The sequence below is a fragment of the Camellia sinensis genome, chromosome 10 (assembly GCF_055761805.1).
Source record: "Camellia sinensis isolate YWXY chromosome 10, ASM5576180v1, whole genome shotgun sequence".
Taxonomy (NCBI): domain Eukaryota; kingdom Viridiplantae; phylum Streptophyta; class Magnoliopsida; order Ericales; family Theaceae; genus Camellia; species Camellia sinensis.
Window position 1 is genome coordinate 144,976,639 of NC_138970.1, and position 27,982 is coordinate 145,004,620.

Consider the following 27,982-nt stretch of genomic DNA (forward strand, 5'->3'; position numbering starts at 1 on the left):
AGTCCATGTTTGGCACTTCTTTCAAAATCTGTTTTCTCAAAACGATTTGCCGGATTTGGACTCTTTGGTTCAGATTTAGAATCGTGACAATTTGAGAGTCTGAACTGTAGTTCACCCCAAATACGAACAGAACGGGACTCACCCTCCCGGCGCGTTCGGGGACTTCTACAGGGAGATTGGAGCGAATGTGATTCATAGAATTAAGGCGGGTGGTTTAAGTGGAGGAGTGCGTTTGGAGTACTGTGTGATAAATGAGTGCCCATTAGACTAAAATGAAAGTTTTATAAAACGACTATCAGACCAGCGATGTTATATGGGACGAAATGTTGGACAACTAAGAAACATTATGTAGAGAAGATGAATGTCGATGAGATAATGATGCTAAGGTGGATGTGTGACAAGATTAGAAATGATAAACTTGGGAATGAGTATATAACAGAGTTAGGAATGTGTATATTCGAAAATGTATAGAAGTAATACTAATAGAAGATAAGTTGAGAGAAAATAGATTAAGATGGTTTGGTTATTTATAATAAAAACCAATAGAGGTATTAGTGAAGAGATGTGATAGAGTCGAGTGGAGAAAAAAGATTCATTAGTTTGGTTTGGTTTATTTTATTAAAGTCAAAGAAATCAAAAAATTCATTCCAAACGAAACTTTTCAACCTCAAATTAAAAAAGTCAAAAAGTTAAAAACTTAGGCCTCGTTTGGGAACTCTCATTTTTAGCCAAAAAGTCAAAAGGTTAGTAAATTAGCCAAAAAACCAACAATTCATACAAAAAAGTCAAAGATTCTATTTTCTCTCTATTTTTTGTACATCTTTTCATAAAAAGCCAAAAAATCATACCAAACATATTAATTTTTTTTAGCTCATATTTTAACCAAATAACCAAAAATTAACCTGTTTTCAAACGAGACGTTAATACATATTTCAAATGAAGTAAGTTTATTTTTTTTACCTCACATTTTAATAAAAAAATTAAAAAGCCGCACACAAAAAAAGAAAAAGACAAAGAATCATCTCTCAAACAGGCCCTAAAGGTAAATTAATAAACAGACGGGGCCAAAATTTGAGCTGCCCCAACACCTCTACGTGTTAGCGTTCATGGCGAAGTTGGCGACCTATAAATCGGAAACCCTTTTCGAACGTACCCACAGTTTTTTTCATTCCTAGGGCACAGTACCTCTCTCTCTCTCTCTGTCTCTCTCTCTACATTCTCTGTTGATATATGTGAGTTTATGTAGATAACATCTCTGTTGTTGAAGGTGTTCGGTGAAATTCCTGAATGAAAAAGAGAGAATGGGGATCTCCTTCAAGGTGGCAAAGTCGGGAACTAGGTATAGGCCAAAGTTGCTTCAATTTGAGGACAAAGAAATTGATAATGACCCAACAACTGACTCTCAATATCGAGAAAATGAGGTATATTTACATATATATATATATATATATATATATGCTATTTCCAAGAGAACCCATGTTTTAATTTCTCTCTCAATGGACTTCTTTTTGATTAATGGGTGTTTTCTGTGTCTTGTTCGTTGAGTATGTACCTAACGACGACCCTTTTGGGTTGTGTTGCGTTTATATATGTTGGTTTTGTATGTTTATTTGTTACAAGAAGGCGTGGATTTTTTTTGTTTTTTTGTTTTTTTGAAGTAGTTATGAAAATTTGAAATTTGAAATCTGAAACTGAGATAGTTGCATAGGGATAAATGAAAAAAGAAAAAGAAAAAGAAAGTGACAAAGCTTCATACCAAACTGGGGTTTTACACTTTACATAATAGAATCGCCATATTAATGTTCTGTAATGGAAAACAATGTTTACTTGTATTGTAATATTGACATTGTGTTTGTCCAATGATTCATGGTTATTTTTGTTTTGACCGTATGTATAGTTACATGAAATGTAGTATGTGTTGTCGTTTTTACAGGGAGGGTGTGTGTCATTTGTTTTAATGATAATTAGTGTTGTTTAGAGCTTGACAATGACACTGCAAAGCCCGCTTTTCTCAGTTCACCCCTTTCTCTAATTTTTTGATGCAGTTTTGCTTTGTTATTATGATATATTCATAGAAGAATGCAGGGCCGACTTTATTTATCAAAAAAAAAAAAAAAAGAATGCAAGGCTGACTTTGGCATAAAGCAAGCAAAGTTGCCACTTTGGGCCTTCAAAAAATAAGCAAAAAAAGGGGGCCCATTTTATTTTTATTTTTATAGCTATTATACTATTCACAATATATATATATATATATATATTTGAATTTGAAAGGCCCTAATAAAATTCGGTGAAAATTCAAAACTAATAGATGGTTGATGTGGTGAATTATTTAAACTAATGGATAATTGTTTTTACCTGAAAAAACCTAAAAGTCGATTAATATTGTGAGTTATTTGAAATTAATGAAGGGCTGTTTCTCAAATGCATGGATTGTGTATATAATACAATTAATTATACTAGTTACAGTTATTTATGGGAAAAGAATCTTTTCAAAGTTAAATTTGATTAAATATTATCTTCGGTCAACTATGTCACAAGAAAGATTGAATGAAATAACGATTTTATTCATTGAAAATAATTTAGTAGATAAGTTGGATTATGCAAGCTTGATAACAATTTTGTAGTTAAAATGTGAGAATAGTGATGTTCAAGTGATATTTTGTTTTAGTTTTTACACTTTTTATTTTAGTACTTGTGCTCGGATTATTTTGATCATTTATTTTTTATTTTTTATTGTAAACCTTGTTATATATTCAAGTTTATTAGTGGTGTAATCAGAGTTGATGGAAGTTTATTAGTGGAGTGCTATGTTGATATGTCAAGGTTCAAATATGCATTATTATTGGTTATAGGTTCTAGTTTGTTATGCTTAGCTACTGATGCAAGTACAATGGGTGCTTGCTGTTAGGCTGCCAACAGTTGAGATGACTATGGGAGCTTGATGTTAGGCTGCAATCATGCTAACTGTTGAGATGTTGGTGGCTGGGGTTGGTCTGATGTTGGCTTGGTTCTCCACCCTCAAATCTGGCTGTGTCTATGGATGACAGATTGGTGTTTGTTTGGTGAGTGGTTATGCTCAGTTCTGGTGCAACTACTGGTCTGCTATTGTTTGTTTTGCTCAGCCACTGTTTTGGTGTTCTGTGGCCTTTTTGTTTTGTTTGTTTTGTTTCGCTCTGTTTGATGGTTTCTCACCATCTTGGAGCCTCGAGTGTGTGCTAGCAGATGATTTGGTGTGCATTTAGGTGTCAACCTAGTTGGGATCCAAATGTTTCACTGTGATGCTCTTTGCACCCTCTTCTTTATTGATGTAACTATCGTTCTCGTTTTGTTTTCCATCAATAAAGCTTTCCTTTTGCCGATCAAAAAAATATATTCAAGTAAATTTTAATAGTTGTATATGGGAAGTAACCTTTTTGTAAGCAATGTAAAAAAATAAAAAAGATACGTAATCTTTTGATCATAATTATTTTCTTTTTAAATTATGAAAGGCTGTCAGGATTTCACTTTGGGCCCCAAAAATGTTAGAGCCGGTCCTAGAAGAATGGATGCACTTTAAAAAATATATATATATATATTTTTTTGTAAAATGTTTAATAAAAGGAAATGGAGGAGCAAATGTGTTTTGGCATTAGCAAGTTTTGAGCCCATTCTTATAATGTGCATAATCTATCGCATTTGAAGAAAATTCCATATTTGTACAAATTTATGGTCAAAAGATTGAAATAAGCATGTGGGTGTGTGTGTGCAAAACATATATAATCAGCAAAGCAAATCCTTGAATTAGTGATGAAAAAAACACATTAGCCATCATTGGAGCCTGTGTTTGTGCAACAATACTAACGTTTTATTCACCTAGTGTTTGTGCATAGTGAAGTTGAAGTGAAGAAGGGGAGAGGGGGGGAGTCTCTGTTGGGGATCAGGTTGAAATTGAAAGGAGGCATCTATGGCATTTTAAGAGAGTAAGAGAAGTGGAGGCCAATCACCTTACAAATATAAATGCATCTTTTTAGGTTAAAAGGGTTGATCTTCAACATGACAAATGTGTCCTAAATAGCTTATTTGTAGTGCTACTAGAAAACGCTGGTACCTTACTGAATTATGTTTTGGAACGCACGTTCTTTCCAAAATGATAAATTTAGTGATCCAAAGTGATCCCAAAAGTTTGTTCCAATATATTTTCTTAGGAGGGAAAAAAATATATATAATGAACTAAAATCAAGGTGAGTAAAGTTCTGACACAACAAAAAGTCAAAAACGGGTCAATGCTTATAGAAATGTTTTGCTACACGATTAATTTGGGTTAAAAAAAAAAGACTACATTTTATTGGGTACCTAATAGTTAAAAGAAAATTACTTTGGTACCTTAAATTCTTATACTATAATCCATACAAGTCTACCTCTATCGTACCACATTTTAAAGCAAGTGGCGTACCATGTTCTCATTCCCGTTTCACATACCGGAGCAATCCACGTTTTAGGTACTATAGCTTCATCATATTGTTATTATATTATTTTACTATTTAATTTCACCATTTCACGTGAGATTCATTTTTCTTCTTATTAATGAATCCAAAATTTAACCCTTATACAAAACTTGAAGCATAAAGCTTGGTCTCTATGGCTCCATTCAATTGTTAGGAATGGTGTAAAGGAAAGGAAAAGAAAATGCAAATGATTTACTTTTTTTTTGTTAATTATTTAGTTTACACATAAGTTTATGTATAAAAACAATTTGAACTCGCATGATGCATGATCCTGTACTTTTTATAGAAAATTATTTGAGGGAAATGGTTCCTTCAAGAAAGAAATTATGGTGGGACCTACATTTTTCTACAAGAATTGAATATGCAAGCTGGAAAGGAAAACAGTTTTGTTTTCCTATGTCTTTCATTTCCTGTGAAGTGAACGTAGGATACATGATTCATCCATATTGGAAGTGAATTCATTGACTTTTTTTGACATAGGGTGATCTCGTTGGATTAGGAGATAAAGTTACAGACTATTCACATGCATTGGCCAAGCCTGGATTGCGCTTGGTTTCAGAAGGTAGTTTAAACAGCATTTGTAATTGCAATGACATCTTCAGACTCTCTTCATATCTGAGTCTACAGTTTGTTTTTCAGCAGTTCCAGAGGTTTCCTTTTCACTGAACTTGTTTCCAAGTGGCTTCTCTGTTGGAAAACCCTATCAGGTCAGCATTCTTAAGAAATGAAAGTTAAATAATTCCTAATACATGGCAGTTGTCATTATCATAATGCAATTATATTCTCTTATGTTTTCCTTCTATTGGCATTGCATAAATTCACTGGAATGCATGTTTTCAGTTGTATGACAACATTCCCAAGCAGTTGCATCCCTATGACAGGGCATCGGAGATCCTTTTCTGTGTAAGTTTGTATATTCCCTTTGAGCATAAGGCTAAGCTGGGTTATATTAAATCTTGTCTTTCTATATGTTCTCTTTGAACTTTTATTGAACTAGTAACGAGTTATAAAGGATATGCTCTTCTTTTGAAAAAAAGATTCAAAAAAGCTTGCTTTGGTATCAAACTTCAAGTGTTATCGCACTGCAATATGATACTTGATTATTTGTTAATTTGTTTTCACAACTACTGTTTATCAAAGTTTGCCTACACATGATCTGTACTATTTTAGAAACCAGCAAATTCATTTTGTAACTTTTTATATGATCAACAAATATTAAATATGAGGCAAAATGGTAATTTTGTCCTCTTTTAAAAAGCTGCCACTTTATTGACAATCATTTTTCCCGCTAATGTAGGAGGATGTAGTTTGTTACTAGTTAATACTTACAACTACTATATACCTTTCCACTACTTGTCAAATTTCTATGATTTTTAATTTGAACTACCGAAGAATAGTGAAACAATATGATATAGGAAGTGTTTGTATAGCACATGCCTCATTGTAGTATCCTAATATGAATATAAACTTTAATATCTGGTGACATTTCTTGTAGTATTCAAGTGCACTGGGTCTTGTTTCTTAAATAAGTGAATACAATGTCACATAGCTTGTAGCATTCGAGTGTATTGCACTTTGTTTTCTCAAATAAGATGATATAATCTCATCAATATTATTAACTATATGGTGTATAATAATAGAATCCAGGACTGTGCTCGTTGTAATAGTGTTATCTTACTTCTACAATGCTTTACACATTTTTGAAAGGGGCTAAATTGATTCAACTACTTAAAAAAGGTATTATCATTTTGGTCTGATCCTCAAATAGTGTGCTAAAAATGACAATTTTACGTATAACATTGGTAAAGGTAGCTGTTATGTCTGGCTGATAAATTAAAAAAAAAAAAAGGTAGCTCTTATGTAAACATGGGCTCCTTTTTGAGTATTATAATTTCCAAATACTAAAATCTAATAGATCTTTGAATTTTTAATGATGGCTTACTAAAATAATCTTTAACATGTTATACATGTCAAACACCTTTTCTGATTATCAACTAGGCATGTGGTTTAAAGTACATTCAACAAGGAATAGCAAATAGAAAGTATAAAACCCTCCATCCATCTATCATGTCCTTCCCTGATGTAAATCACAAGGCACTAGGTAGCTTCCTTCAAAAAGTACAAAAATTTCTAAAGAACAATTAAAAAGGATCTTGTTGTGGGATAAGAGAAGCAGCATATGATGCTTCTAGATTTAGCAACAAAATACGGTAGGGACGATCAACAAAAGCTAAACAAACACAAAAAAAAAAAAAAAAAAAAAAAACAAAAACAAAAACAAACATATGGTAGGATTTCTAGTGTAGAAAAATATTGACCGAGTGTCAAGGACTTACTGAAGAGTGGCAAAACAAATCAGTAGTGGTTGAGAAACAGGGGGTTGTCTGGATGTGAAACAAAGCAACCTGTAGAGAGAGAAAGGTTGTGGAGAGCCTTGAGGTATCTGATAAAATGCAAAGCCACTAGGAGAGAAAGGATATTCCAAAAGGTAACTGTAGTACATCCTTGTATATATAGATGGTTGATCATGTGACCTGTAACTAGCATTTTAGATATTCCATAATTCTATTAGAATATGCGAGAGCCACTGAGTTTGAGTATTAAAAAAAAGTCAATGAGTTTGATTATTAAAAGCCTTTTGTCTATTGTGTGCAATATTGAAACGATCCAAAAATTTTATTCTTCTTTTTGTATTCTCTCTCTTCTCAAGTTCCTATAGGTTGTCAGAACATTGGTGTTTTTATGAAACATTTAAGGTTTGAACTTATACTAAACATTGAAATGGAAATAAAGTTAAGCTTCATAGGTAAGTGAGTTGAGCCATGTGGTGATTCAGGAACTAGATGTCAGTAGTTCAACACTCTTTTATACTATGCATTTGGTTTGCAGGTGACAGCATGCATCCATAGGGATTAGTTTTGACCAAAAAGGGTGACAGAACCCTGCAGTAACAATAGAATAGAAAAAATAAATGGTTGAAATAAGGAGATGAATTGAACAATAGGCATGTAATTTTTTGTTCCATTATTTTTTCAATACAGTTTATATTATTCAATTATGTAATATGCATAAAATTTGTTCCTGGTTATCTAGTGTACGGTATTTGCGATTATTAGTCTATTTTTCTTCTATTGAAGAAAGCCAGCTGCAGAGACAAAATATAATTTTTATTACGATGTGCTTTTTGTTTACATTATTTACTTCAGGCAATTGAGAGTGGGTGCTTACCAGGAGATATTTTTGATAATCTTCCCTGCAAATATGTCAATGGAGCTCTTCTGTGTGAGGTGAGATAAGGACTACAGACTTCTTTTTGGATTTATTGTCTTGCTGATTTGCATTTTGATGTTGGTGTGTTTAATGTTTTTGTAGACATTTACGTGTTAGAATTGTTTGTCTCTACTTGAAGGAAGGAACTACAAACAATTTTATAGTTTTCTTTCCCGGAGTTGTTAAGACTCACAGGAATTTGACTTGCTTGCTTGCACACACCTATGAATCTGTCCACTTAATTGTTGGCAAGTACTTTAATCTTAGCACTATGTCAATATGTTTGAGGTTCTGATGTTAGACGCAACCACTAGTTTTACTCTGGCTTGTGATGAAAAAACAGTAAGATCAACTTGTCTACCTTCAGGTAAAGTTGAGAGGGTCAACTTGTCTACAAGAAATATTTAATGTAATGTTCTAATTTTTTTCACCAACCTGGGAGTTTGAAACATGGAATATTTTTGAGAAGCAGTTTGGTGTTTGGTTCAAATAACTATGAAGCTTTGAAAGGGTGTTTTATTTTACCTTGTTCTTTTGGTATTTGGTTGATTCTAGCAATATTTTAGAGTTCCTAATATTCTACCGTGAGTATGTATGTAGGTGGTAATGTCTCTACAGGAAAGTTTTGAAAGCTTACTGATGGTGTCTTCAACACTGAAATTCAATACCCAATTTACATAGACAGTGAATTGCTATGGTACCTGTAATGGTGGATGCACACAAACTGCCAATTTACCTAGACAGTGAATTGCATTTGTTAAACTTTTATAGATTGCTTAATTGGAAGTTGGCATCTGACATCTAGTTTGAATGCAAGATAAGTTTTCTTCTTTATTTGACTTAAGATGACAAAGGACTATTTTATCTAAAGCAAAAAGTTCCTTGCTAACTTCGAAATGATACTTTGTGTTATGCTTGTTGCACCTTTTTGCCAAATAATTTAAATCTTATTAGGTTTGTTAGATTTTCTTGATATAATTGCCCAAAAGACCTAGAATCACTAGACTTGCAGATTGTTGTATCGTTATTTGATAATTCTTTGAAAACAAACTTTTGATAATTCTATGTCTCCCTTTCTAATTTCTATGCAGATTAAAGATTACCGAAATATCTTTTCCCAAAAGGGAGACACTGCTTCTTCAGTGGAGAATTCTCCAGTTACATACAAAAAGGTCCTGCAGATGTGTATGGAGAGTGTTGTCAAGGACATCTCATTAATCTCAGATGATTCTTGGACCTACAATGATCTATTGGTCAGTAGACTTACTAGGAATCTTCCTGTTTTTTGCTTTTAATTTCAAACTGTTACCCTGATGTTATAATGTTTCAGGAATTTGAGTCCCGAATTCTCAAGGCTCTGCAGCCTGATCTTCATTTGGATCCAAAGCCAATGCTGGATAGATTTTGTGAAGAACCTCTGGCAGAGAAGGTAACCAAGGCATAGAATATAACAGTAGTTACTGATCAAAGTTATGATTTTTTTTTCTTCTGCGGCTTAGCAGTTTTTCATTTTTTTCCCATTGAGTTTCCAATGCCATTTTCACCATTGAACAAAATTTTTCTGAATTTTTATTTTTATGGTTGTAACGGAAAGCTCATCCATTTCCTCTTTCGTCAGTTTGAGTGCATCCTGAAACTTCTATATTATGTTTGCTGATGATTGGCACTTGTTGCAGCTCAATTTGGGAATTTCCTGGAATAGAAAAAAGAGAAAGCTCAATGATGCAACCACAATAGACCAAGTTTCCGGCAACCTATCCCCTAGATTCCAAATGTCAGAAGTTTGTGCACCTCGGAATTCAAACATTCAATCTGATGTAGAATTCCAAGATAGAGTTTGATGATGTATCGATTCCCGGGTGGATGGGTCGGACCGGCCCAGGTTCTCCAGAATCCGGCTCAGGAAGGCTGGCTCCGTCAGATGACCTCCTTTTTCTTCCTCTTATCCTTGCTTATATCCTTTGGTCATCATTTTTCCTGTCTCTTGTGACGTGCTTTTTCCGCCGAAAGCCTGTGCCATAGCTCATCTTGTTTAGGGTGATGGAGGCTCTGTTCCGGCGGGGAGTGCTGTTGTAATAAATGCTGTGATGGGTTGCATTAATGGTGATGTGTTGTGATAATAACTCTGCAGATCTTTGTCTGCTGATGTGGCCCGTGTCCCACCTGCCGTGTGCCTAAATGCCGTTGGCCCTTCATGTCTAGGTGGCCTCCAGCTGTTCTGGGCCTTGTCATCCAAGCAACCGGGTTGTGCCATTGGCCCCAAGCACTGGGTTCGGGGTGGTTTACCGTGGGCCGTGTGCCTTGTGGGCCTATCCATGTCAGTAGTCCCCCATTTCCGAGTGCAGCTTTAGACCAACGAAGGGAATAGTGAGAAGGGAGAGAAGTGTGAAACGGGTGGAGAGGCCGACTGGAAGGTGGCCGAGCGGGAGAGGTCGGCCGTGAGGCGGGGCGACCACGAGGGTGGCCGAGCGGCAGGGGTCGACCGTGAGACGTGCCGATCATGAGGGTAGCCGAGCGGGAGGGGTCGGCCGTGAGGTGGGCCGACCACGAGGGTGGCCGAGCGGCAGGGGTCGACCGTGAGACGTGCCGATCATGAGGGTAGCCGAGCGGGAGGGGTCGGCCGTGAGGTGGGCCGACCACGAGGGTGGCCGAGCGGCGGGGGTCGACCGTGAGGTGTGCCGACCAGGGGGGCGTGGGGTTCTAAAATGTGCTGATGTGAAAATGGAAAAGACAGGGTAAGGGTAGGGGACAGTGCATCGTGGCCATACACGTGGCAGTGTCGTGGGGGAAGATGAAGCGTTGGGGCAGGAAATGAAGCGATAGGTCAGGGGGGGTTTTGAAAAAGGCGGTTTTGGCGGTTGATTTGAAAGGTTTTGAAACGGGTGAAAATTAATGTGGATCCGTGGAATACGGGCAAAACCGTAGGTTTTAGGTATAATGCGTTTTACCTACCGTGGGACAAGAACTCAAAATATCCAACTCTTGCACGGTGTGCGACATATCTGTGTAGCATTCTCTCAACTTTCTTGTGGTTGCGTCAGAAGTGTTTTGTGAGCAAGCCCTAGAAATGGCACAAGAAGGAGTAGTTAACGTGAGGGTAGACCCGTTGGGGGACGATGATGGGGAGGAGTTAGCAGCGCAGTACAGGGCAGAGGCATCGGACTTGATATTGGCCCCAAAGCCATTAAACCAGGTGGAGTCGGGGCAGTGGCACACTAAGGCGGACAGATCCACGCTCACGGTGGCGGATTTGGAGGCGATTAGGGGGCGATACCAGATTCCGGCGGAGGTAGATTTACGGTTGCCGACGTCAGAGGAAAGGCCGTCTATGGTGAAGCCAGGGGAGTTTTCCCTGTACGAGGAGGCGCTGAAAGGGGGGCTGAGGCTGCCATTGCCTCAAGTGGTGGTTGATGTGCTAAATCGCCTGGAGGTAGCGCCGGGGCAGTTGATGCCCAATGCGTGGAAGATTCTGATGGCTTGTGCGAGTGCGTGGCCTAAGGCGAATGGAGGAGAGGCCATGACGATCGACGAGTTCTTCTCATGTTACAAAGCGTCGGGGCAGCAAGAAACGTGGGTCACCCTACAAGCAGTGATGGGCAGGGGGTTGGTGGCGGGGCTGCCTACGTCGATCAAGGGGTGGCGGCCACGGTGGTTTTTCGTGTCAGTTAATGGGGGGATGGGGGTGCGCACCATGTGGAAGGTGCCAAATCGGTCGATGGAGTCTAGGCTAGGGGTGGTGGCGGAAGAGAGGGTGAAGAAAGTGAGGGAGTGGAGAGAGAGAGAGAAAGCCAGATGGGACGATCTTGTCCAGCCGTCAGCACTGTTTGAGGCGGGGTTGGGACCGCAGCCGAAAGGTGGAGACCTCGACCGGGGGGAGTTGGAAGAGAGGAGAAGAGCACAGGAGATGGAGGATCGAGCCATTATGGCCAAGGCCGCGAAGTTGATAGAGGCGCAGAGGGGCCGACCGGCTGAACCGCTCTCGCGGGAGAGGATCCGACCGCGCCCTAGGCCTTTGGGGGAAAAAGACTTGGGTAGCTTTGAGCCGCTTCCGCCGCCTGTAGACCCTATAAAGGAAAAGGCCAGAGGGGTTGTGACGGTCATGAAGAAAAAGAAGGAGAAGAAGAAGAGGGGGGCTCCAGAGGAGGCTGCAGAGGAGTCTGGGGCCAAGAGGGCGAAGGTGGCCCCAACGGATGCAGAGGAGTCTGCGGCAAAGGACGCCCCAGAGGAAGTGGAGATCATCCCAACGGTGGAGGTTGTGGAGGTGGGTCCACCAGTACAAGCGGAGGCTGGGGTGGGGGAGGCGGCGCCGAGCGGGAGGGAACAGGCTCAGGGGAGGCCCGACCCCCAGGAAGGGGGGGTTCGTGTGGCCACGGCTATTTATCATGCGCGCGCGGTAGCTGGGAGGATGGAGGGAGAAGAAGGCCCAGCCAGGGCGGGAGCCGACCGCCTGGTGAGGATTGTGGACGAAGGAGCTCTGCGCGCGGCATCTGGGTACAGTGAGGCCGACCTGCTGAGGGGGTTATGCTCCGCCCAAATGGAGGTGACTACCTTAGCGGGGGCTCTTCTCAGGAAAGCTGGGGCCGCCAAGTTGAAGGCTGAGGAGGTCAGGGTCCAGCTGGCCAAGTTGAGGGAGGATAGTGCCGACTGGGAGACTGTCTATGCCGACCTGCCAGCAGTCAAGTTGGAACTGGAGGACACACGCCGTAAGGTTGTGTCACTGGAGTTCCAACTGGCTGGTGAGCACAAAAAATTGGAAGAGTCCGAGAAGGCCTGCGCGGTGGCGGTCGAGAGGCATGAGGAGGCTATGGCCAGCAATGAAGAGCTGGTCAGGCAGAAGGATGAAGCGGACTCCAGAATTGGAGACCTGCTGAAGGAGCTGGTGGAGGAGCGCACCAGAGCAGAGGAGGACAAGGGGAGGCTTCTGAGGGAATGGGAGATGGAGAAGGTGAAGATGGCGGCGGAGCTAGAGGGTCTGAGGAAGGGGATGGAAGAGGAGAGGATGACGGCAGCCGCTGGAAGGGTGGCTCTGCAAAGGGAGCTGGACGAGGAGAGGGCGAAGGCGGCGTCTGAAAAGGCGGCCTACCCTGATCTATGCGTCGCAGCAGTGGAGCAGTATAAAGGGTCCTCCGAATTTCAAATGGAGGTGGATGCTGCTGTCGCCAGGAGTCTGGCTGGTCAAGAGCCTGGGGGGTTGGGCCTGTCAAGGAAGACTGCTGGAGGTAGGACAGAATCAGAGGTGATTGAAAGCTTCCAGCAGTCCGACTGCTATAAGCATGAAATGGCCGAGTACTGGGACAGTGGTTGGAAAATGTTCAAGCGTAGAGCTGAGGAGCTGTTTCCAGACTTGGACCTGAGTAGCGTGACAATCGGCGAAGATGATGTGGCCCAGACCCCCCTGGACGAAGGCGTTGAAGAAGAGGATTTAGCATCCAGCGAGGAAGAGTAGCCAAGAAGAAGAAGAGCTGGGCGTGTTCTGTGGGGTTTGGTTAAGTGTATACATTGTAATTTTTGTGCATTGTTTTTTTTTTTTTTTTTTTTTTTTTTTACATTGTAATTCTATGAGTGAATGAATAAATACGTGAAGAGTTTGTTTAAGATGAATTTGTGTACGAATGTTATTTTGTGTCTGTTGGCAGCTGACTATTTGTGCAGCAAAAGTGAATAAAAACCTTGTGCGGTAAAAATGAGTAAGAAATTTTGTGCAGTAAAAGTCCACAAATGAGGGTAAAGGGTAAGTTACAAGTAGTAGCTAGACAGTTAAGTGTAAATTTGAAAGTGAATGTGAAAAAGGTAAGTGTTATGAGGAGGTTTCAAAACGGACGAGTGAGAGTGTAAACATGAAGGTAAGAGTAAGTAAGTGTTGTGGGGAAGTTTAAAAATGTGACCAAGTGTGAAAAGATGTAGCCTTGTTTGGTTTTGGAGTGCTTGGTCGAGTGTTCAGTCTAGCTGGGGCTTTGAAGTGCTTGGTCTGGCCGAGGCTCTGACGTGCTCGGTCTGGCCGAGGACCGAGGCTTTGAAGTGGTCGGACTGGCCGAGGCTTTGAGGTGCTCGGACTGGCCGAGGCTTTGAAGTGCTTGGACTGGCCGAGGCTTTGAGTGCTCGGTCTGGCCGAGGCTTTGAGTGCTCGGACTGGCCGAGGCTTTGAGTGCTCGGTCTGGCCGAGGCTTTGAGTGCTCGGTCTGGCCGAGGCTTTGAGTGCTCGGTCTGGCCGAGGCTTTGAAGTGCTGAGGTTGGCCGAGGTTGTGAAGTTGTGAGTTGCTGGGATCGTCATACAAACATTTGAATTATGACAGTGTAGATCTGCAATCGGAATTTGCTTTATATATAAAGAAAAGGGGAATACAACAATATTGGTAATATAAAAATATGAACTTATTGATAGTAACGCTTCAGATGTTCTGCATTCCAGGGATGGGGCAGGTCTCGGCCTTCCATGTCTTGGAGTCGGTAAGTGCCTGGTCGTGGTCGGGCTTTGACGATGTAGGGGCCCTCCCATTTGTCTGCCAGTTTGCCCTCGGCTGGATTCTTTGTGGCGAGAGTCACTTCTCGTAAGACAAGATCCCCGACGGAGAATTCCCGAGGTCGGACTCGGCGGTTGTAGTGTGTTCTCATTTTCTGCTGGTAAGAAGCCAATCTGACAGCAGCGGTTTCTCTGAGTTCTTCGATTAGATCGAGGTGTGTTCGATGGAGCTCTTCGGCTGAGGCCAGATCCGGGTGTAAAACCCTAGGAGTGGGGAGGCCGACCTCTACCGGGATAACCGCCTCAGCGCCATATGTTAAACGAAAAGGGGTTTCGCCGGTGGGGGTGCGAGCAGTGGTTCGGTAAGCCCAGAGTACATTGGGCAGTTCCTCGGCCCAAAGGCCTTTAGCAGCTTCGAGCTTGGTTTTGATGATTTTGAGAAGGGAACGGTTGGTGACTTCAACTTGGCCGTTTGCCTGGGGGTGACCGGGGGAGGAGAAGCACGGTTGGATCTGGAGATCTGCACAAAATTTTCTGTACTTCGCGTTATCGAATTGTTTGCCATTGTCAGAGATGATGGCTTGAGGGATGCCAAATCGGCAAATGATCGATTGCCAGATAAACCTGGTTGTGTTCCGCTCGGTGATTGTGGCAAGGGGTTCAGCTTCGACCCACTTGGTGAAGTAATCGATGGCAACGATTGCGAATTTGGTCTGACCTCGACCGGTGGGAAAGGGACCGACCAGGTCAATCCCCCATTTGGCAAACGGGTAAGGACTGCAGAGTGTGATTAACTCTGTAGGAGGAGCATGAGGGATGTTGGCGAAGCGTTGGCATTTGTCGCATTTGAGCACGAAATCAGTCGTATCCTGACTGAGCGTTGGCCAAAAATACCCAGTACGGAGTACCTTCTGGGCAAGGGACCTGCCTCCTGAGTGATTGCCACAAATCCCCTCATGGATTTCCTGCATTACGTAAGTTGCTTGCGCTGGATTGAGGCAGCGTAGGTATGGCCGGGAGAAACCGCGTTTGTACAATATGTCGTCGATGATGACGTAATTGGACGCTCGGGATCGGACTTTGGAAGCCTGCTGCTGGTCCTCTGGGAGTGCTCCTGTGGTCAGGAATAGGAGGATGTCGGATGCCCATGGGATAGGTTCATTTTGAATGTGTTGTATAGCTTGTAGACTCGGTGAAACGGCCGGGTGGTGTAGGTATTCTATGCGGACGTCATGGCTGAGAGTAGGATGGTCAGCTGAAGCCAGCTGAGCCATTTCGTCTGCTTTGGAGTTGTCTGCCCGAGGAATATGTTTGATGTGGAAGGTATTGAAGAGGCGAGCAAGAGGGAGTGCCAGGTCTCTGTAGGCTCGCATCGTATCGTCCTTGGCGTCAAAATCCCCCGTCATTTGACCGACGACGAGTTGGGAGTCGCTGAAGACTCGGAGGTGGCTGACCCCTATGTCCTTGGCGAGGCGGAGTCCTGCTAATAATGCCTCATATTCGGCTTCATTGTTGCTTGCTTCAAACAGGAAACGGAGGGCACATTTGAAGTGACCGCCTTCAGGAGAGGTGAGGATGATGCCGGCACCGCTTCCTTCTCTTCGGGACGACCCATCGACATTGAGGGTCCAGGAATGAGGGTCTTCTGGCTCTGTTAGAGTTGGTAAGGGCGGGGGTGTGGTGGTCGGGGTCGGTTTAGTGAATTCCATGATGAAATCAGCTATAGCTTGCCCTTTGATTGCTGTCCGAGGTCGGTAAGAGATGTCAAACTGGCTGAGTTCTACTGACCACTGCATCAATCTGCCTGAGAGTTCCGGTTGCTGCATGACCTTCTTCAGGGGCTGGTCGGTGAGGACCACAATACATCATCGAGGTGGTATGTTTTCATGTTGGGGAGGAAGGTGCTGTATTGTGGAGGTGGTATGTTTTCATGTTGGGGAGGAAGGTGCTGCGAACCTTCTGGGTTAGGTGGAGGGGGCTGTGGAGCGGGATGGTCTGGGGCTGTTCCTTGGTTGGGGGGAACGTTTGGAGGTGGAACGGGGGGGTTTCTTTGGAGTAAAGCATTGATCAGGGCCTGGTTTTGCTCGGCCATGCGGTTAATGCTGTTGGTGAGCTCGATGATGTATTGTGGTGGATTGATTGGGTGGGAGGGGTCTGTTTGGTGGCCGGAGGCATTGTGGTGAGAAGCCATGGACCTAGTCGTGACCATGCACCTAGATGGGCAAAAAGGAGAGGTGATAGTGAGAAGGGAGGGCTCCGGCGGTAGTGAACACAACTACCGCGCGAATAAACCAGTAACTTCCCACAGACGGCGCCAACTGATGATGTATCGATTCCCGGGTGGATGGGTCGGACCGGCCCAGGTTCTCCAGAATCCGGCTCAGGAAGGCTGGCTCCGTCAGATGACCTCCTTTTTCTTCCTCTTATCCTTGCTTATATCCTTTGGTCATCATTTTTCCTGTCTCTTGTGACGTGCTTTTTCCGCCGAAAGCCTGTGCCATAGCTCATCTTGTTTAGGGTGATGGAGGCTCTGTTCCGGCGGGGAGTGCTGTTGTAATAAATGCTGTGATGGGTTGCATTAATGGTGATGTGTTGTGATAATAACTCTGCAGATCTTTGTCTGCTGATGTGGCCCGTGTCCCACCTGCCGTGTGCCTAAATGCCGTTGGCCCTTCATGTCTAGGTGGCCTCCAGCTGTTCTGGGCCTTGTCATCCAAGCAACCGGGTTGTGCCATTGGCCCCAAGCACTGGGTTCGGGGTGGTTTACCGTGGGCCGTGTGCCTTGTGGGCCTATCCATGTCAGAGTTCAATATTCCAAACTTGTCTCCAGCTCTATCACTACTTCACAGAGAGATTATGTTCTCCAAGAGAACATGTCACAATCTTCCCTTTTAACATCCCAGGCAAACTATCAATTAGCAGTTACTTACAATCAATGTCCTTCTGGAGCTCTAACACCATCAAATATTATCTCTGCACCCAAACCAAATCATGGTAACACTGATCCAAGAATACCCAGTTCGTTGACCCTTGGTGAGCAGAGAAGATATGGAACAATAGCAAACCGAGGACCTATTAGTAAGAAACCAAATCAAGAACCACTGGACTTCTCTGAAGAGCAGCTTCCAGAGTTCCAAGCTGAAACCAAGCTTGCCATTGAACTACAGAGGAAAAACAAAAGGGTACATCAATGGATTGAAGCTGAAAGGATTTCACATGAAAGAATTCATGAAAAGATGCATCCGTCACTGTCAAGAAAAAATGGTCAACAAGCAGTCCTTGAAGGTATTCCAAAGCCGCAGCCTGAAGTGTTTACTTTTAGAAAGAAAGAAGAACCTATTGAATTTGGTAGTTTTCCAAGTTTGAATGATGGCAACACCAAAGATAACAGCCATATAATGGATATGAGAAATGATCAATCTAATCTTCTGCAATCACAGCTGCTGCCATTATCAGTCCCTGCTAATGCAATGCAGTGGAATCACATGACTGAGTCTATTGGAAAGAATTTAACAAATGAAAAAGTTGTCACTCAGGGTCAGAAGGGGAAAGCTTTGCCACATTCTCTAGTTTCTTTTGGTGATGTAAATGCATTGGTACATTCTTGTCTTGATAATTCTTTGCCAAAAGAGGCACCTCTCCGGACGAAGAGAAAATCAAATTCTCTTCTTAAAGGCTGTATGCAAAAAGTAGAAACTCTTGCAGGCACTAGTGCAATGAATACTGCCAATACAGTTTACCTTCCAGTGGGAACTCCCTTACCCTGGCCTTCGGTACTTGATAACCCTGTCCTTCAGACTCCCATGCTTTCAGGAATTAGTGATCCCTTGCTTGATAGGATTTCAAAAGTGAAAACGGTGACTCAGAGGTGCGAACCAATTTATACTCTAATCTGTTGTGCAGACACTTTTTCTTTTATGCTCCATTTGTTTGGGATGGAAAATGTTTTCTGCATTTTCTAGTGTTTGGTACAACAAAAAACGAAAGTCAAAACGGAAAACATTTTCCGTGGTCAACAGATAACAAGACTATTTGGGAAGAATATTTTTTCCACTTTTAAAAGTTTGAAAAACTTTTCCGGACAAATGCCACCACACTTCCACCGACACTGCCACCGTCACACCACCACCCCACCACCTCCTCCTCCTTCACCCTTCCACCCCCACCACCACTAATACAACCATTAGTACAAAATAGTTCAAGGATGCAACCAAACGTAGGTTTTCTCCACAAAACATTTTTTGAAAAAGTTTCTGTAGAAAATATTTTCTGTTTGAATTCCACTGAGACAAACAAGCGCAAGTGATAGAGCATATGTGAAACATTATTTTTTCTGTGTTCAGGTATGCACTGAATAACAGAAAACGTAAGTTCAGTCAGGTTTTTGAAAGGAAGTTCTTTTCCTGCACAGCTCAACTGGTAGCTTCCAAGATAATGAACTCTGAGGATAAGAACTTCGAAGATGGTAACTCGGACACGACTTCTCATTTGGATTGCTCCTCGGAAAATAATCATAACATCTTTAAGACTAGGAAGTTTACATTTGTACGTTCATCTCATGTTTCTCAAGGTATGTCCTGCCTGCCTGAAATGGTCCCCCTTGAAACTGCAGCCGACTCTTATGTTTCTTATTATTACCCTGTACTTTCAGGAAATGATATTGCCAATAGTGAGGCTCAGAACAAACTCACCATATTGGAGAAGCTTGATGAGGGAATAGTGGAAGCAACTGTTATTTATGATCAAGAAAAGTTTGATTGCATTGAGTTGCATCTCTTAGAAACCTTCACTAACACTGTAAGTTCTCCATTTGCAGTTATCACAAGATTTTTATTATCCTGGAAGAACAGTGACAAGTTTCTTCAAATTCTTGAATTGTCTTCTCATGATATTAAGCAGAGGAATTTCAAAAAAAAATTTATTTCATAATTTTTGAACTATTTGCGGACATTTTTACAGTTTACAAGCTTTCGTCAAAGTTTACTAACAACATAAATATATATATATATATATATATGAATGGCTAGACATGGTTTATCCTATTTTGAATTCTCAATATTTCCTAGACTACTTTAAATTCTTTGAAAAAAAAGTAAAAATAAAATTCACCAAGCTGGGTACTTTTTGAACTTTGACTTCTCTGACACATTGAAATGAGAGAATTAGGAAATGAAGATACAAATGAAATGGTAACGGATGTATAAAAACGAGGAAACTGTTATGCTTGGTTGATTACTCTCACTTCTGTGCATGTGCATTTTGCAGCATCATGCAGACCTGTTTGCCGCTCAGTTCTGCTCACTGGTAGGTTTATTGCCTTGACAAGGATTCATGTAGCCGACCCCCCTTGATTGGGACACAAGGCTTAGTTTGGTTTGCTTATGTATGCTGCTTCTTCCTGTGTAGATGATGCGTGAAGGATATCATCTAGCTGGTGATCGAATAGAATCTGCACCCCTTGTTATTGACGAAAGCTCTACTAGTCAACAACAAACCGTTACTACTACTGCTACTCCAGCGGCTGAACAGGTCGAGCTAGTTCCCCCAACTCTGGCCCCTGGGAAATTTCCTTACACGTTTAATCCAATGAACAGTAGCGTATCTACCTATAACCCTGGAAAATTACCATCACAGAATAATTTTTCTGGCAATTTCAACTCTGCTTTACCGGTATCAGCTGGTTGTTTCTCCAACCCACCACTCGAAATTGCTTCACATATTATGAATAAGCGTGCCTTTTCACAGTTACAGATGATGCAAAGATATAGGCTACAACAACATCTTTTGAAGAAGACGCGGATGATGGAAGAATTTGGTGCTGCAACAGGTTACCCAGGTACCATGCAATTAGGTGGTGGGGCCCAGGGGCTTGGAAATATCGATCTTAATTCATTTGGTAACATTGTGGGCACAGGGGGTACTCAAGCTGCAGTTTTAGGAAGGATGAGAACATCAGAAAATGGAGGAAGAGCGTCAACGAGTGGATTTTCAATTGATGGAAGCGCTGATGTGGCGCCAACATGTCAACCTAATGTTCCTGGGGTGGCATATCATGCAATCAACCAGTGGCCACCACCAATACAGATGCAACATCAATTTTATATGAGGTCACTACTCCAGCCTCCAGAAACAACCAGCTGGACTGAGCATGGTTGTTCACCTCTTAGTCTCTCAAATCTGATTCAAATGGAGCAACATTCCCAAATTAGCTCTGTATCAGTGCCTCATCCAATGGATCCTGGGAATAGTTGCAGCACAAGCTCGCCCATGGAGTTGCGTAGAAGTGGCCAAACTGGTGGGGTCAAATGATGAAGACTTTTGGATAATCCGGTAATGTAATTAACTTAGCTTAGCAAAGTTTTTGTGAATATGAAAGGTGCTGTTAAAATTCACCTACTACACACCTACCACTACCACCTACTACACACTCACCTACTTCACCTACTCTCCACCTACTCCTCACCTACTCCATACCTACTACACTCACCTACTCCATACCTACTACACACTCACCTATTCTCTTCCCACATCCTCTCTTCTATATATAGGAATCATTGTAATATATCAAAATATCAATCAATAATACATCTATTTTTTACATGGTATCAGAGCAGGTTTAGAACCTAGTATTTTCGCTTCCCCGGCGGGCGGCAACCTCACCTTAGCCGCCCGCCGGACCTCAACCTATTCCGCTGTCATCTCTATCACACCCATCACTAAATATATCTTATATTTTCCAGCCATAGCAGCCAATCGATGAACTTCAGGTCCAGGCACATCAATGGTTGCAGTATGATACTTCCGGATTCTTTGGTTAGTACAACTGCTTCTCCTTCAGCCGGGTTGAGTTCATCCCACGCTTCAATCCATGTGACCATGGCGTCAGCCAGCTTGAGGAAGTACTCATCCACCTTTCCGAGCTTTGCCTTGACTTGCTTGGAGAGCTCAATGTAACATTTCTGCACGGTGGTGCAGTCCTTTGGAAGGGCAGCACACTTGCTGCACCTATACCAAACTTTTTCATCTGAGGGGGTAGTTGCAACGAGTGGTGGTTGACTCTACACCATCACTCCATTTAAACACCTCTCAACACAGTCTCTCCTCCAACTGAATTGTAGAGAGAGGGAGAGAAGAGAGTAGAGAGAGCAGAATTCATGAAACCGAACCAGAGAAGAAAAGAATGGCCTGGCGCTAGTGTGCGCTGCAGTCTTTAGTGTGCGCTGCAGTCTTTCCCTCTTTCTCTCTCTTGTTTGGAGACAGTGAAGCAGAGCACATGGGTTTTGTCCCCCTCTTTTCCTTTATTTATTTTATTTGGAGTTGTATAATGCTCAAGTAATGAGTACCAGACAAAGCTGGTATCAACTACACATAAACCACTACACCACCGCCCTCAACATTACCTTTATTTATTTTATTTTATCTTCTCTTTTTCATTCCAAAAAAAAAACAACAACCACGTGAACCACTTTCCTTATTTCCCCAATCTCTTCCGTTTGATTTCAAAATCAATTATTTTTATTTATTTTCTCCCAACCACTTTTCCTCTCTTTCAAATATCCACTCTATAATAATATCTCTTTCTCAAATAACCCATCCAAAAATATTTTTTTTTATCTATTTTTATTTTCTTTTATTTTTATTATTAAACAACACAAAATAACACCAAAAACATTCCACAACCTTGTCATTTCTTCATGCTGGGGATCCACCCCGATCAGACAAAAAAAAAAAACAAAAAAACAAAAAAACCAAGACCACACAACCAAAACCCAAACAACCACATCCACAGGCGGCATTTTTCTTCTCTACTGTGCCGCAGGTCTCTTCTTCTTGCCTCCGTCCTGGGCGGCCCTTGCCAGTGTTGCCTCCATGTTTCCCGCTCCACTGGGCACGATCACTACTCCCTGCTCCTCCACTGCAGCATATGGCGGCCCTCCAAATCGGAACATCACGGTGGCCTTCCGCTTCAGCTCCTTATTTTCCGCCTTTAGCACACTTATCTCTGCTCGCGCATCCTTATACATGCGTTGGAGCAGAGCCAGTTGGGCGTTTAACTGTTACACCTCATTTGTCCTACTTTGCAGCCGGTGCGACAGGTTTGTGACCGCCGTCATGGTCTCCACACATGACTTCAAAGTATACTGATTGGCCTCAATATCAGTTTGCACTGCCATTTTTTGCTCCACCGACCGCATCGGAAAGTTCAACGGAGCAAAACCAGAGGCGCTTGGTTGAGGTTCACTGGCCACCGCACCAGTTATCTCTCTTGTTGACTCGTTGAGGTCGGGAAAGAGAGTGAGCAGACCACGGGATGAAGAGGCCATATTCTGGGTAGCTGAACGGGAAGAAGAGGCCATTTTCTGGGCAACCGAGTATTACAGAGTGTTTCAAGATTTGCAGCTCTTAGAGACAATCTCTCAGAAAACAAATATCTCTCTCAGAAAATGAAGAGTTTTTTTCAGAAGTTTTTTCACAAAGTTTTTTTGTCTTCGCTTCTGTCTCAAGCACAGCCTCCGCCTCAGTTTATAAAGACCCTGACGAAGAGGCAGATACGCGCATCATGCGCCGCTCGGCGCTCGACGACAACATGGGCGCGCCTTTTGATGGCACGCCTTTTGATGGCACACCTTTTTATGGATTGGGCACGCCTTTTGATGGCACGCCTTTTTTGACCGATTGGGCACACCTTTTGAGGGTGCGACTTTTTAGGGGTCCGACAAGACTCTGTAAACTGTCCCGACATTGATTCTGGTTAGCTCCTTCATGGGTCCGACAAGACTCTGTAAACTGTCCCGACATTGATTCCGGTTAGCTCCTTCATGGGTCCGACAAGACTCTGTAAACTGTCCCGACATTGATTCCGGTTAGTTTCTACAAGGGTCCAGCAAGACTCTGTAAACTGTCACAACATTGTCTACTACAACGGTCCGGCATGACCCCATAAACTGTCTTCTACATCGGTCTGACACCGCCATCCAGTGTCCTCTACACCGTTATGACACCACCATACAGTGTCCTCTACAACGTTATGACACCCCCATACAGTGTCCTCTACAACGTTATGACACCACCATCCAGTGTCTTCACCAATGGTCTGACATGACCATACAGTGTCTCCTATCCTCTTTTATTTTTATGTATTTTCTTGTTTTGTTACTCTCTCCAAACTCAAGTTGGTTAGTTCCTATCCCCCTTGAGTTTGCGGGGGGCTGTTAAAATTCACCTACTACACACCTACCACTACCACCTACTACACACTCACCTACTTCACCTACTCTCCACCTACTCCTCACCTACTCCATACCTACTACACACTCACCTATTCTCTTCCCACATCCTCTCTTCTATATATAGGAATCATTGTAATATATCAAAATATCAATCAATAATACATCTATTTTTTACAGGTGCATATAGCTGCATAGTCTTTTTTGCTTCCTTAGTTGTTAAATACACAAACGTAGTTATGTGTTGTTATAGCCCTTGTGCTTTGTTGTCGAATTTGCTTGTTTTGAAATTCAGTTTTTTGCTCAATTGCGTTGGTAGGTTTTCCTCATCCAGATTTACTGTCACAGCAATATTGAGGACATACCAAAGCCCTTTCACCACAATTCACATGATTTATATTTCAAATCCAGTCCTATTGGCACTCCATTGACTAATTGTTTTCTTAAAGTGTGAAGCCAAAAACACATCCTTTGTCAAATATATGAGGCTTCAAATCTGATCATAACTTGTTTTATTTTGCTTAATGTGTTAGTATATCAGTGTTACTTATCAAATATATATATATATATATATATATGTATGTATGTATGTATATCAAACTTGATGTTATTTGTTTCAGTTCTTTGAACCTCCTTCTTTTCAGGCTTTTGGCCCATATTCTGGAAATCTGGATTTGTCAGTTTTTATTTTTTATTTGTTATGGAATGGAATCTATCTAGTATTGATTAAACTTCTACATAGTTGATTCCAAGAATATGATTTCATGCAGTTCTGTTGGATCTATAGTATCTTTGTATTGTATGTGATCTCAGAATTTAGTTGAAACTTTGTCCTGAATCTTTGCTAGCAGGGTTTTACAGTGATTGCTAAATGCTGTCATGCTTAAGTTTGGCATTATCAGTGTTGTCCCTTTGCAAATTGTTAAATTGTTCGAATTAGTCACCCGGTTATTCATCCAGTTTATTTTTATTTTTATTTTTATTTTTATTAATTTTTCTCTGACTGGATGAACTGAATCAAACCATATTGAATTACCAAAAGACAAGGTCTTGTTGACTTGAACTGAAAACAATTAGATAGTTAGATGAGTTAAACAGTAGAGGGGTTGCTCACCCATATTTTGGTTGGACTGATTTCCTTTAGCTGCACTTTATAAATTGACCCTTTTTTATTTTTTTTGTTTATTTTTAATGAACTTTTCAAGTTTGTGTCATTTTTTAAAATTACTTTTCAGGTTTGTTGACGATCATAATGATTAAAAATTGATTTTTATAAAAGTAATTCACTATTTAAAAAAAAAAAAAAATCAAACTTCTTTTAACGCTTTTTGACAAAATTTGATTTTTTTTTTTCCGTCTTTGGTAAAAAACATTCAAAAAATTCTAAAATTTTTAAGTTCTGTAGAATCATTTAGCTTAGAAGGATCTAAAAAATAAATAAATTTTGACAAAGTTAAAAAAAAATTATTAAAAGCAAGAAGAAGCTAATTTATAGTTGAGTCAAATATTTGCATGCACATAAATGTTGCATTTAGGGGCTTCACTGATGGGAGTTTGGAGTTGAACCTGGGAATGGTAGGATTTCATTATTGCAGGGCTTTTTATTTATTATTTATATCTATTTAGAGGTCACAAATTCAACTCGCAATTATGAATTCATGTAATTACACTAATTTAAATTCATCCAAATCTATAAATGGGTTTTTATGAATACCATCTCCACCATCTATTGGAAGGAAAAAAAATAATAAAAGGGGTTAATTGGGTCCATTCATTCAACCTGTATCTAATTTAGTCCATCTCGCTTAAACTTGCTTGTTAAATAGGCCAATTTGGATTTGGATTGTTCTAAAAGCATAAAAGCGTTTGACTCACCCAAATCCATTTGTTTGCCACCTCTATTTACCTATGCATTAAGAATTATTATTATTATTATTATTATTATTATTATTATTATTATTTCAATTCTCAGGGTTGGCCTAATGGTCAAGGCTTTAGGCCCCGTTTGTTTTGGGTTATAGCAAGGGGATTAGGATTACTAGTACCTTGGGATTAGTATATGGGGCGTTTGTTTTGAGAGATAGTCTAGGGACTATTAATACCTTGGGACTAACTAATACCTTGGTATTACTAATACCTTGTTTGTTTTGAGAGATAGGGAGGATACTACTAATACCTTGGTATTACTAATACCCTTGGGGAGGGGATTCATAGTGAGGAGGTAGAGATGGTATTAGAAAAATAGTGAGGGGATTAGAAATTTTTTTATTTTTTTTATTTTTTATATATTGGAAATTTTTTTAAAAATATAATTTTTAATTTTTTATATTTTTTTATTTGTTTTATTATTTTATATAAAAATAATTTAACAATTCCTCACTACTAATCCCCTCACTATCAATCCCCTCACTACTAATCCCCTCACTAACAATCCCCTCATTATTAATCCCCTCACTATCAATCCCCTTCATTCTATCTCTGAAAACAAACGACCCTCACTAACAATCCCCTCACTATTAATCCCCTCACTATCAATCCCCTCCATTTCATCTCTGGAAACAAACGGGGCCAGGGTCTTGGATGGGGTGTACTCCCTCCATCGTCTTAGGTTCAAAACCTTCTAGGTGTAAGCAATTTTTTGGAGCCAGTGGATAGTTGGATTGGTCCTATAAATTAGTTGGTCCATTGCATCGGATACTGAATTATTAAAAAAAAAAAAAAAAAACCTTTTTTTTTTCCATCCCTTTTTGTTTAGGGACATGAAACAGTATTTTCAACTATTTAAACCATGCAAATGATACTCAATTTCAGAAGAAACAAACAGAACTACCATCTCAAAAGCTCAAGGTTAAGTAAGCCACAGAAAGAACTTCATTTTGTCATATCTATCTACTACTATTTTAAAAATGTGAAAATCCTTTAGTGTTTTGTACTTTTTCACTCCCCAAAATACCCTCACTCACATGTTTCAATTAAGTGTTGCTACATGATCATTTCTTTTACTCGCACAGTCACAACTGCTAACAAGAGTTGTGGCGTTTGGCAATTACATTCAAATCTTTGTTGGTTATATTTGTTGGTTTTTGCATATATTGTGGAAGTTAAAAAAAAATTATTACGCCAGAAAAGCAACGGTCGTTGGAATGGGTTCAAAAAGGCAAATTATAGTTCTTCCATTTCTTCAATAGAGGGCTTGACAACAGGTTAGTTGGGTTTGAATATTTTCTTGTCTATTTTCCAATATTCACATAGGATTTTTGGGTTTAGTGTGTTTGGTAGATTTGAATAGAAATTTGTATTTGTTTCACATTTTACTCACATTTTCCCGTTTCCCTTTTCATATCACTACTAAAAAACACAACGTAATATTTCTTTTTGGTTGAACAATGTGTATGTTTATATTTTAAAAGTTTATGTTTAGAAAAATCATGATAGATTAATGTTGAATAGTGTTTGCTTAATATTATGTTTTTGCTTAACTGGTAAATATTACGTTAAAACTTCGTCTTCTTCTTCTTTTCTTTTTTTTTTCTCTCTCTCCCTCTCTCTCTTTAGATCTACAATTTTTAAGCCCATTTTTGAAGCTAGGTTTTATTTATTTATTTATTTATTTTTAATTTGATTTTGTGTAGAAATGGTGGAGTCCATGAAGACAATAACGAATCTACAACTTCTGGTGATCACGAAGCCATCGTAGCCTCTGATCTTGCTATTTTAGGGTCTTTTGGGAAGTGGGTTATAATCTACTTCCCAGATTATAACCTACTTCCCTCTCTCACAAAAAGCTGATTATAATCAGCTTTTAACCAAAAATTTGATTATAACCATTTTCCCAAAATAGCCCTTTATTGCGTATGTATGGCTGATCTGTTGAAAATTATTGGTGAGCTATTGGGTGTGTGTGGGTATCTGTTGAAATTTGGAGTGATCTCTTATTCTTGTGCTGCTTCCTGTTGTTGTTAATGATGAATGTTGATGATGAAACAGATTTGTTATAGCATTGAACAGATTTGTAATAATTGTGGGTCTGAGGTTGTATTAATTGATATGCTCAAAGTTCAATGTTTGTCTTGTTTTGTTTTTTTCTAATTAATTGAATGCATTCTAAATATACTTGTTTAAAACTGAAATAATTTTTTCCATTTGCACCTAAAATTTATTGTTTAGGTTTGTTTGAACAGAAAACATAATAGACAAAAAAAAAAAAAAAAATGATGACAACAGAAGCAATAAAGACAATCGCTCAAAATATTGTAAGGATTAGACTAATGAAACTAATTCAGTTAATTGCAAAAACAAATAAATATGAACAAATACAATCTTCTAATTATATTGCGGAAAAAGGGCATAGAGCACTTCAAGATTGATCATCATCTAAAGACGAATGTCATCCGGCATCAAGGCAGTTTCGTGAGTATCTCATACTTGAATTATTAAATTTTAAATTTTAAAATATGAGACAAATACAAAAAACTAACACGTACAAATTTGTTGCAAATTGTTGGGCGTTTCAAGTTTGCGTAGCCAAAGAAGCCCTCCAA

The 27,982-nt window shown here is 40.6% G+C and overlaps 1 protein-coding gene across 8 annotated transcripts; it reads left to right on the forward strand.

Annotated features, from left to right (window-relative positions):
- The first annotated feature begins 1,045 nt into the window (after positions 1-1,045).
- LOC114298704 (protein PHYTOCHROME-DEPENDENT LATE-FLOWERING) lies at positions 1,046-27,484 on the forward strand. 8 transcript variants are annotated; one of them, XM_082892514.1, is made up of 16 exons: positions 1,046-1,181; positions 1,268-1,421; positions 4,965-5,046; positions 5,124-5,191; positions 5,325-5,387; positions 7,691-7,771; positions 8,846-9,007; positions 9,085-9,183; positions 9,431-9,586; positions 17,016-18,082; positions 18,558-18,784; positions 18,866-19,011; positions 19,480-19,518; positions 19,621-20,050; positions 20,129-20,590; positions 23,622-24,172. In XM_082892514.1, exons 2-15 carry the CDS (start codon positions 1,302-1,304, stop codon positions 20,521-20,523), a joined length of 3,135 nt encoding a protein of 1,044 aa, XP_082748640.1. In that variant the 5' UTR covers positions 1,046-1,181; positions 1,268-1,301; the 3' UTR covers positions 20,524-20,590; positions 23,622-24,172. The 8 variants fall into 8 exon arrangements, with proteins under 8 accessions (XP_082748640.1, XP_082748637.1, XP_082748638.1 ...); XM_082892511.1 differs by lacking the exon at positions 23,622-24,172 and adding an exon at positions 27,074-27,484 and having other exon boundaries at positions 19,621-20,544; XM_082892512.1 differs by lacking the exon at positions 23,622-24,172 and adding an exon at positions 26,566-26,606 and having other exon boundaries at positions 19,621-20,544.
- The last annotated feature ends 498 nt before the right edge of the window (positions 27,485-27,982 follow it).

Excerpts from the sequence above, each read along its gene's own strand:
- LOC114298704 (XM_082892511.1), top strand. The coding sequence starts at position 1,302 with ATGGGGATCTCCTTCAAGGTGGCAAAGTCGGGAACTAGGTATAGGCCA. Across the intron at positions 9,008-9,084 it reads GGACCTACAATGATCTATTG|GAATTTGAGTCCCGAATTCT; the intron begins GTCAGTAGACTT and ends ATAATGTTTCAG. Across the intron at positions 9,184-9,430 it reads AAGAACCTCTGGCAGAGAAG|CTCAATTTGGGAATTTCCTG; the intron begins GTAACCAAGGCA and ends CACTTGTTGCAG.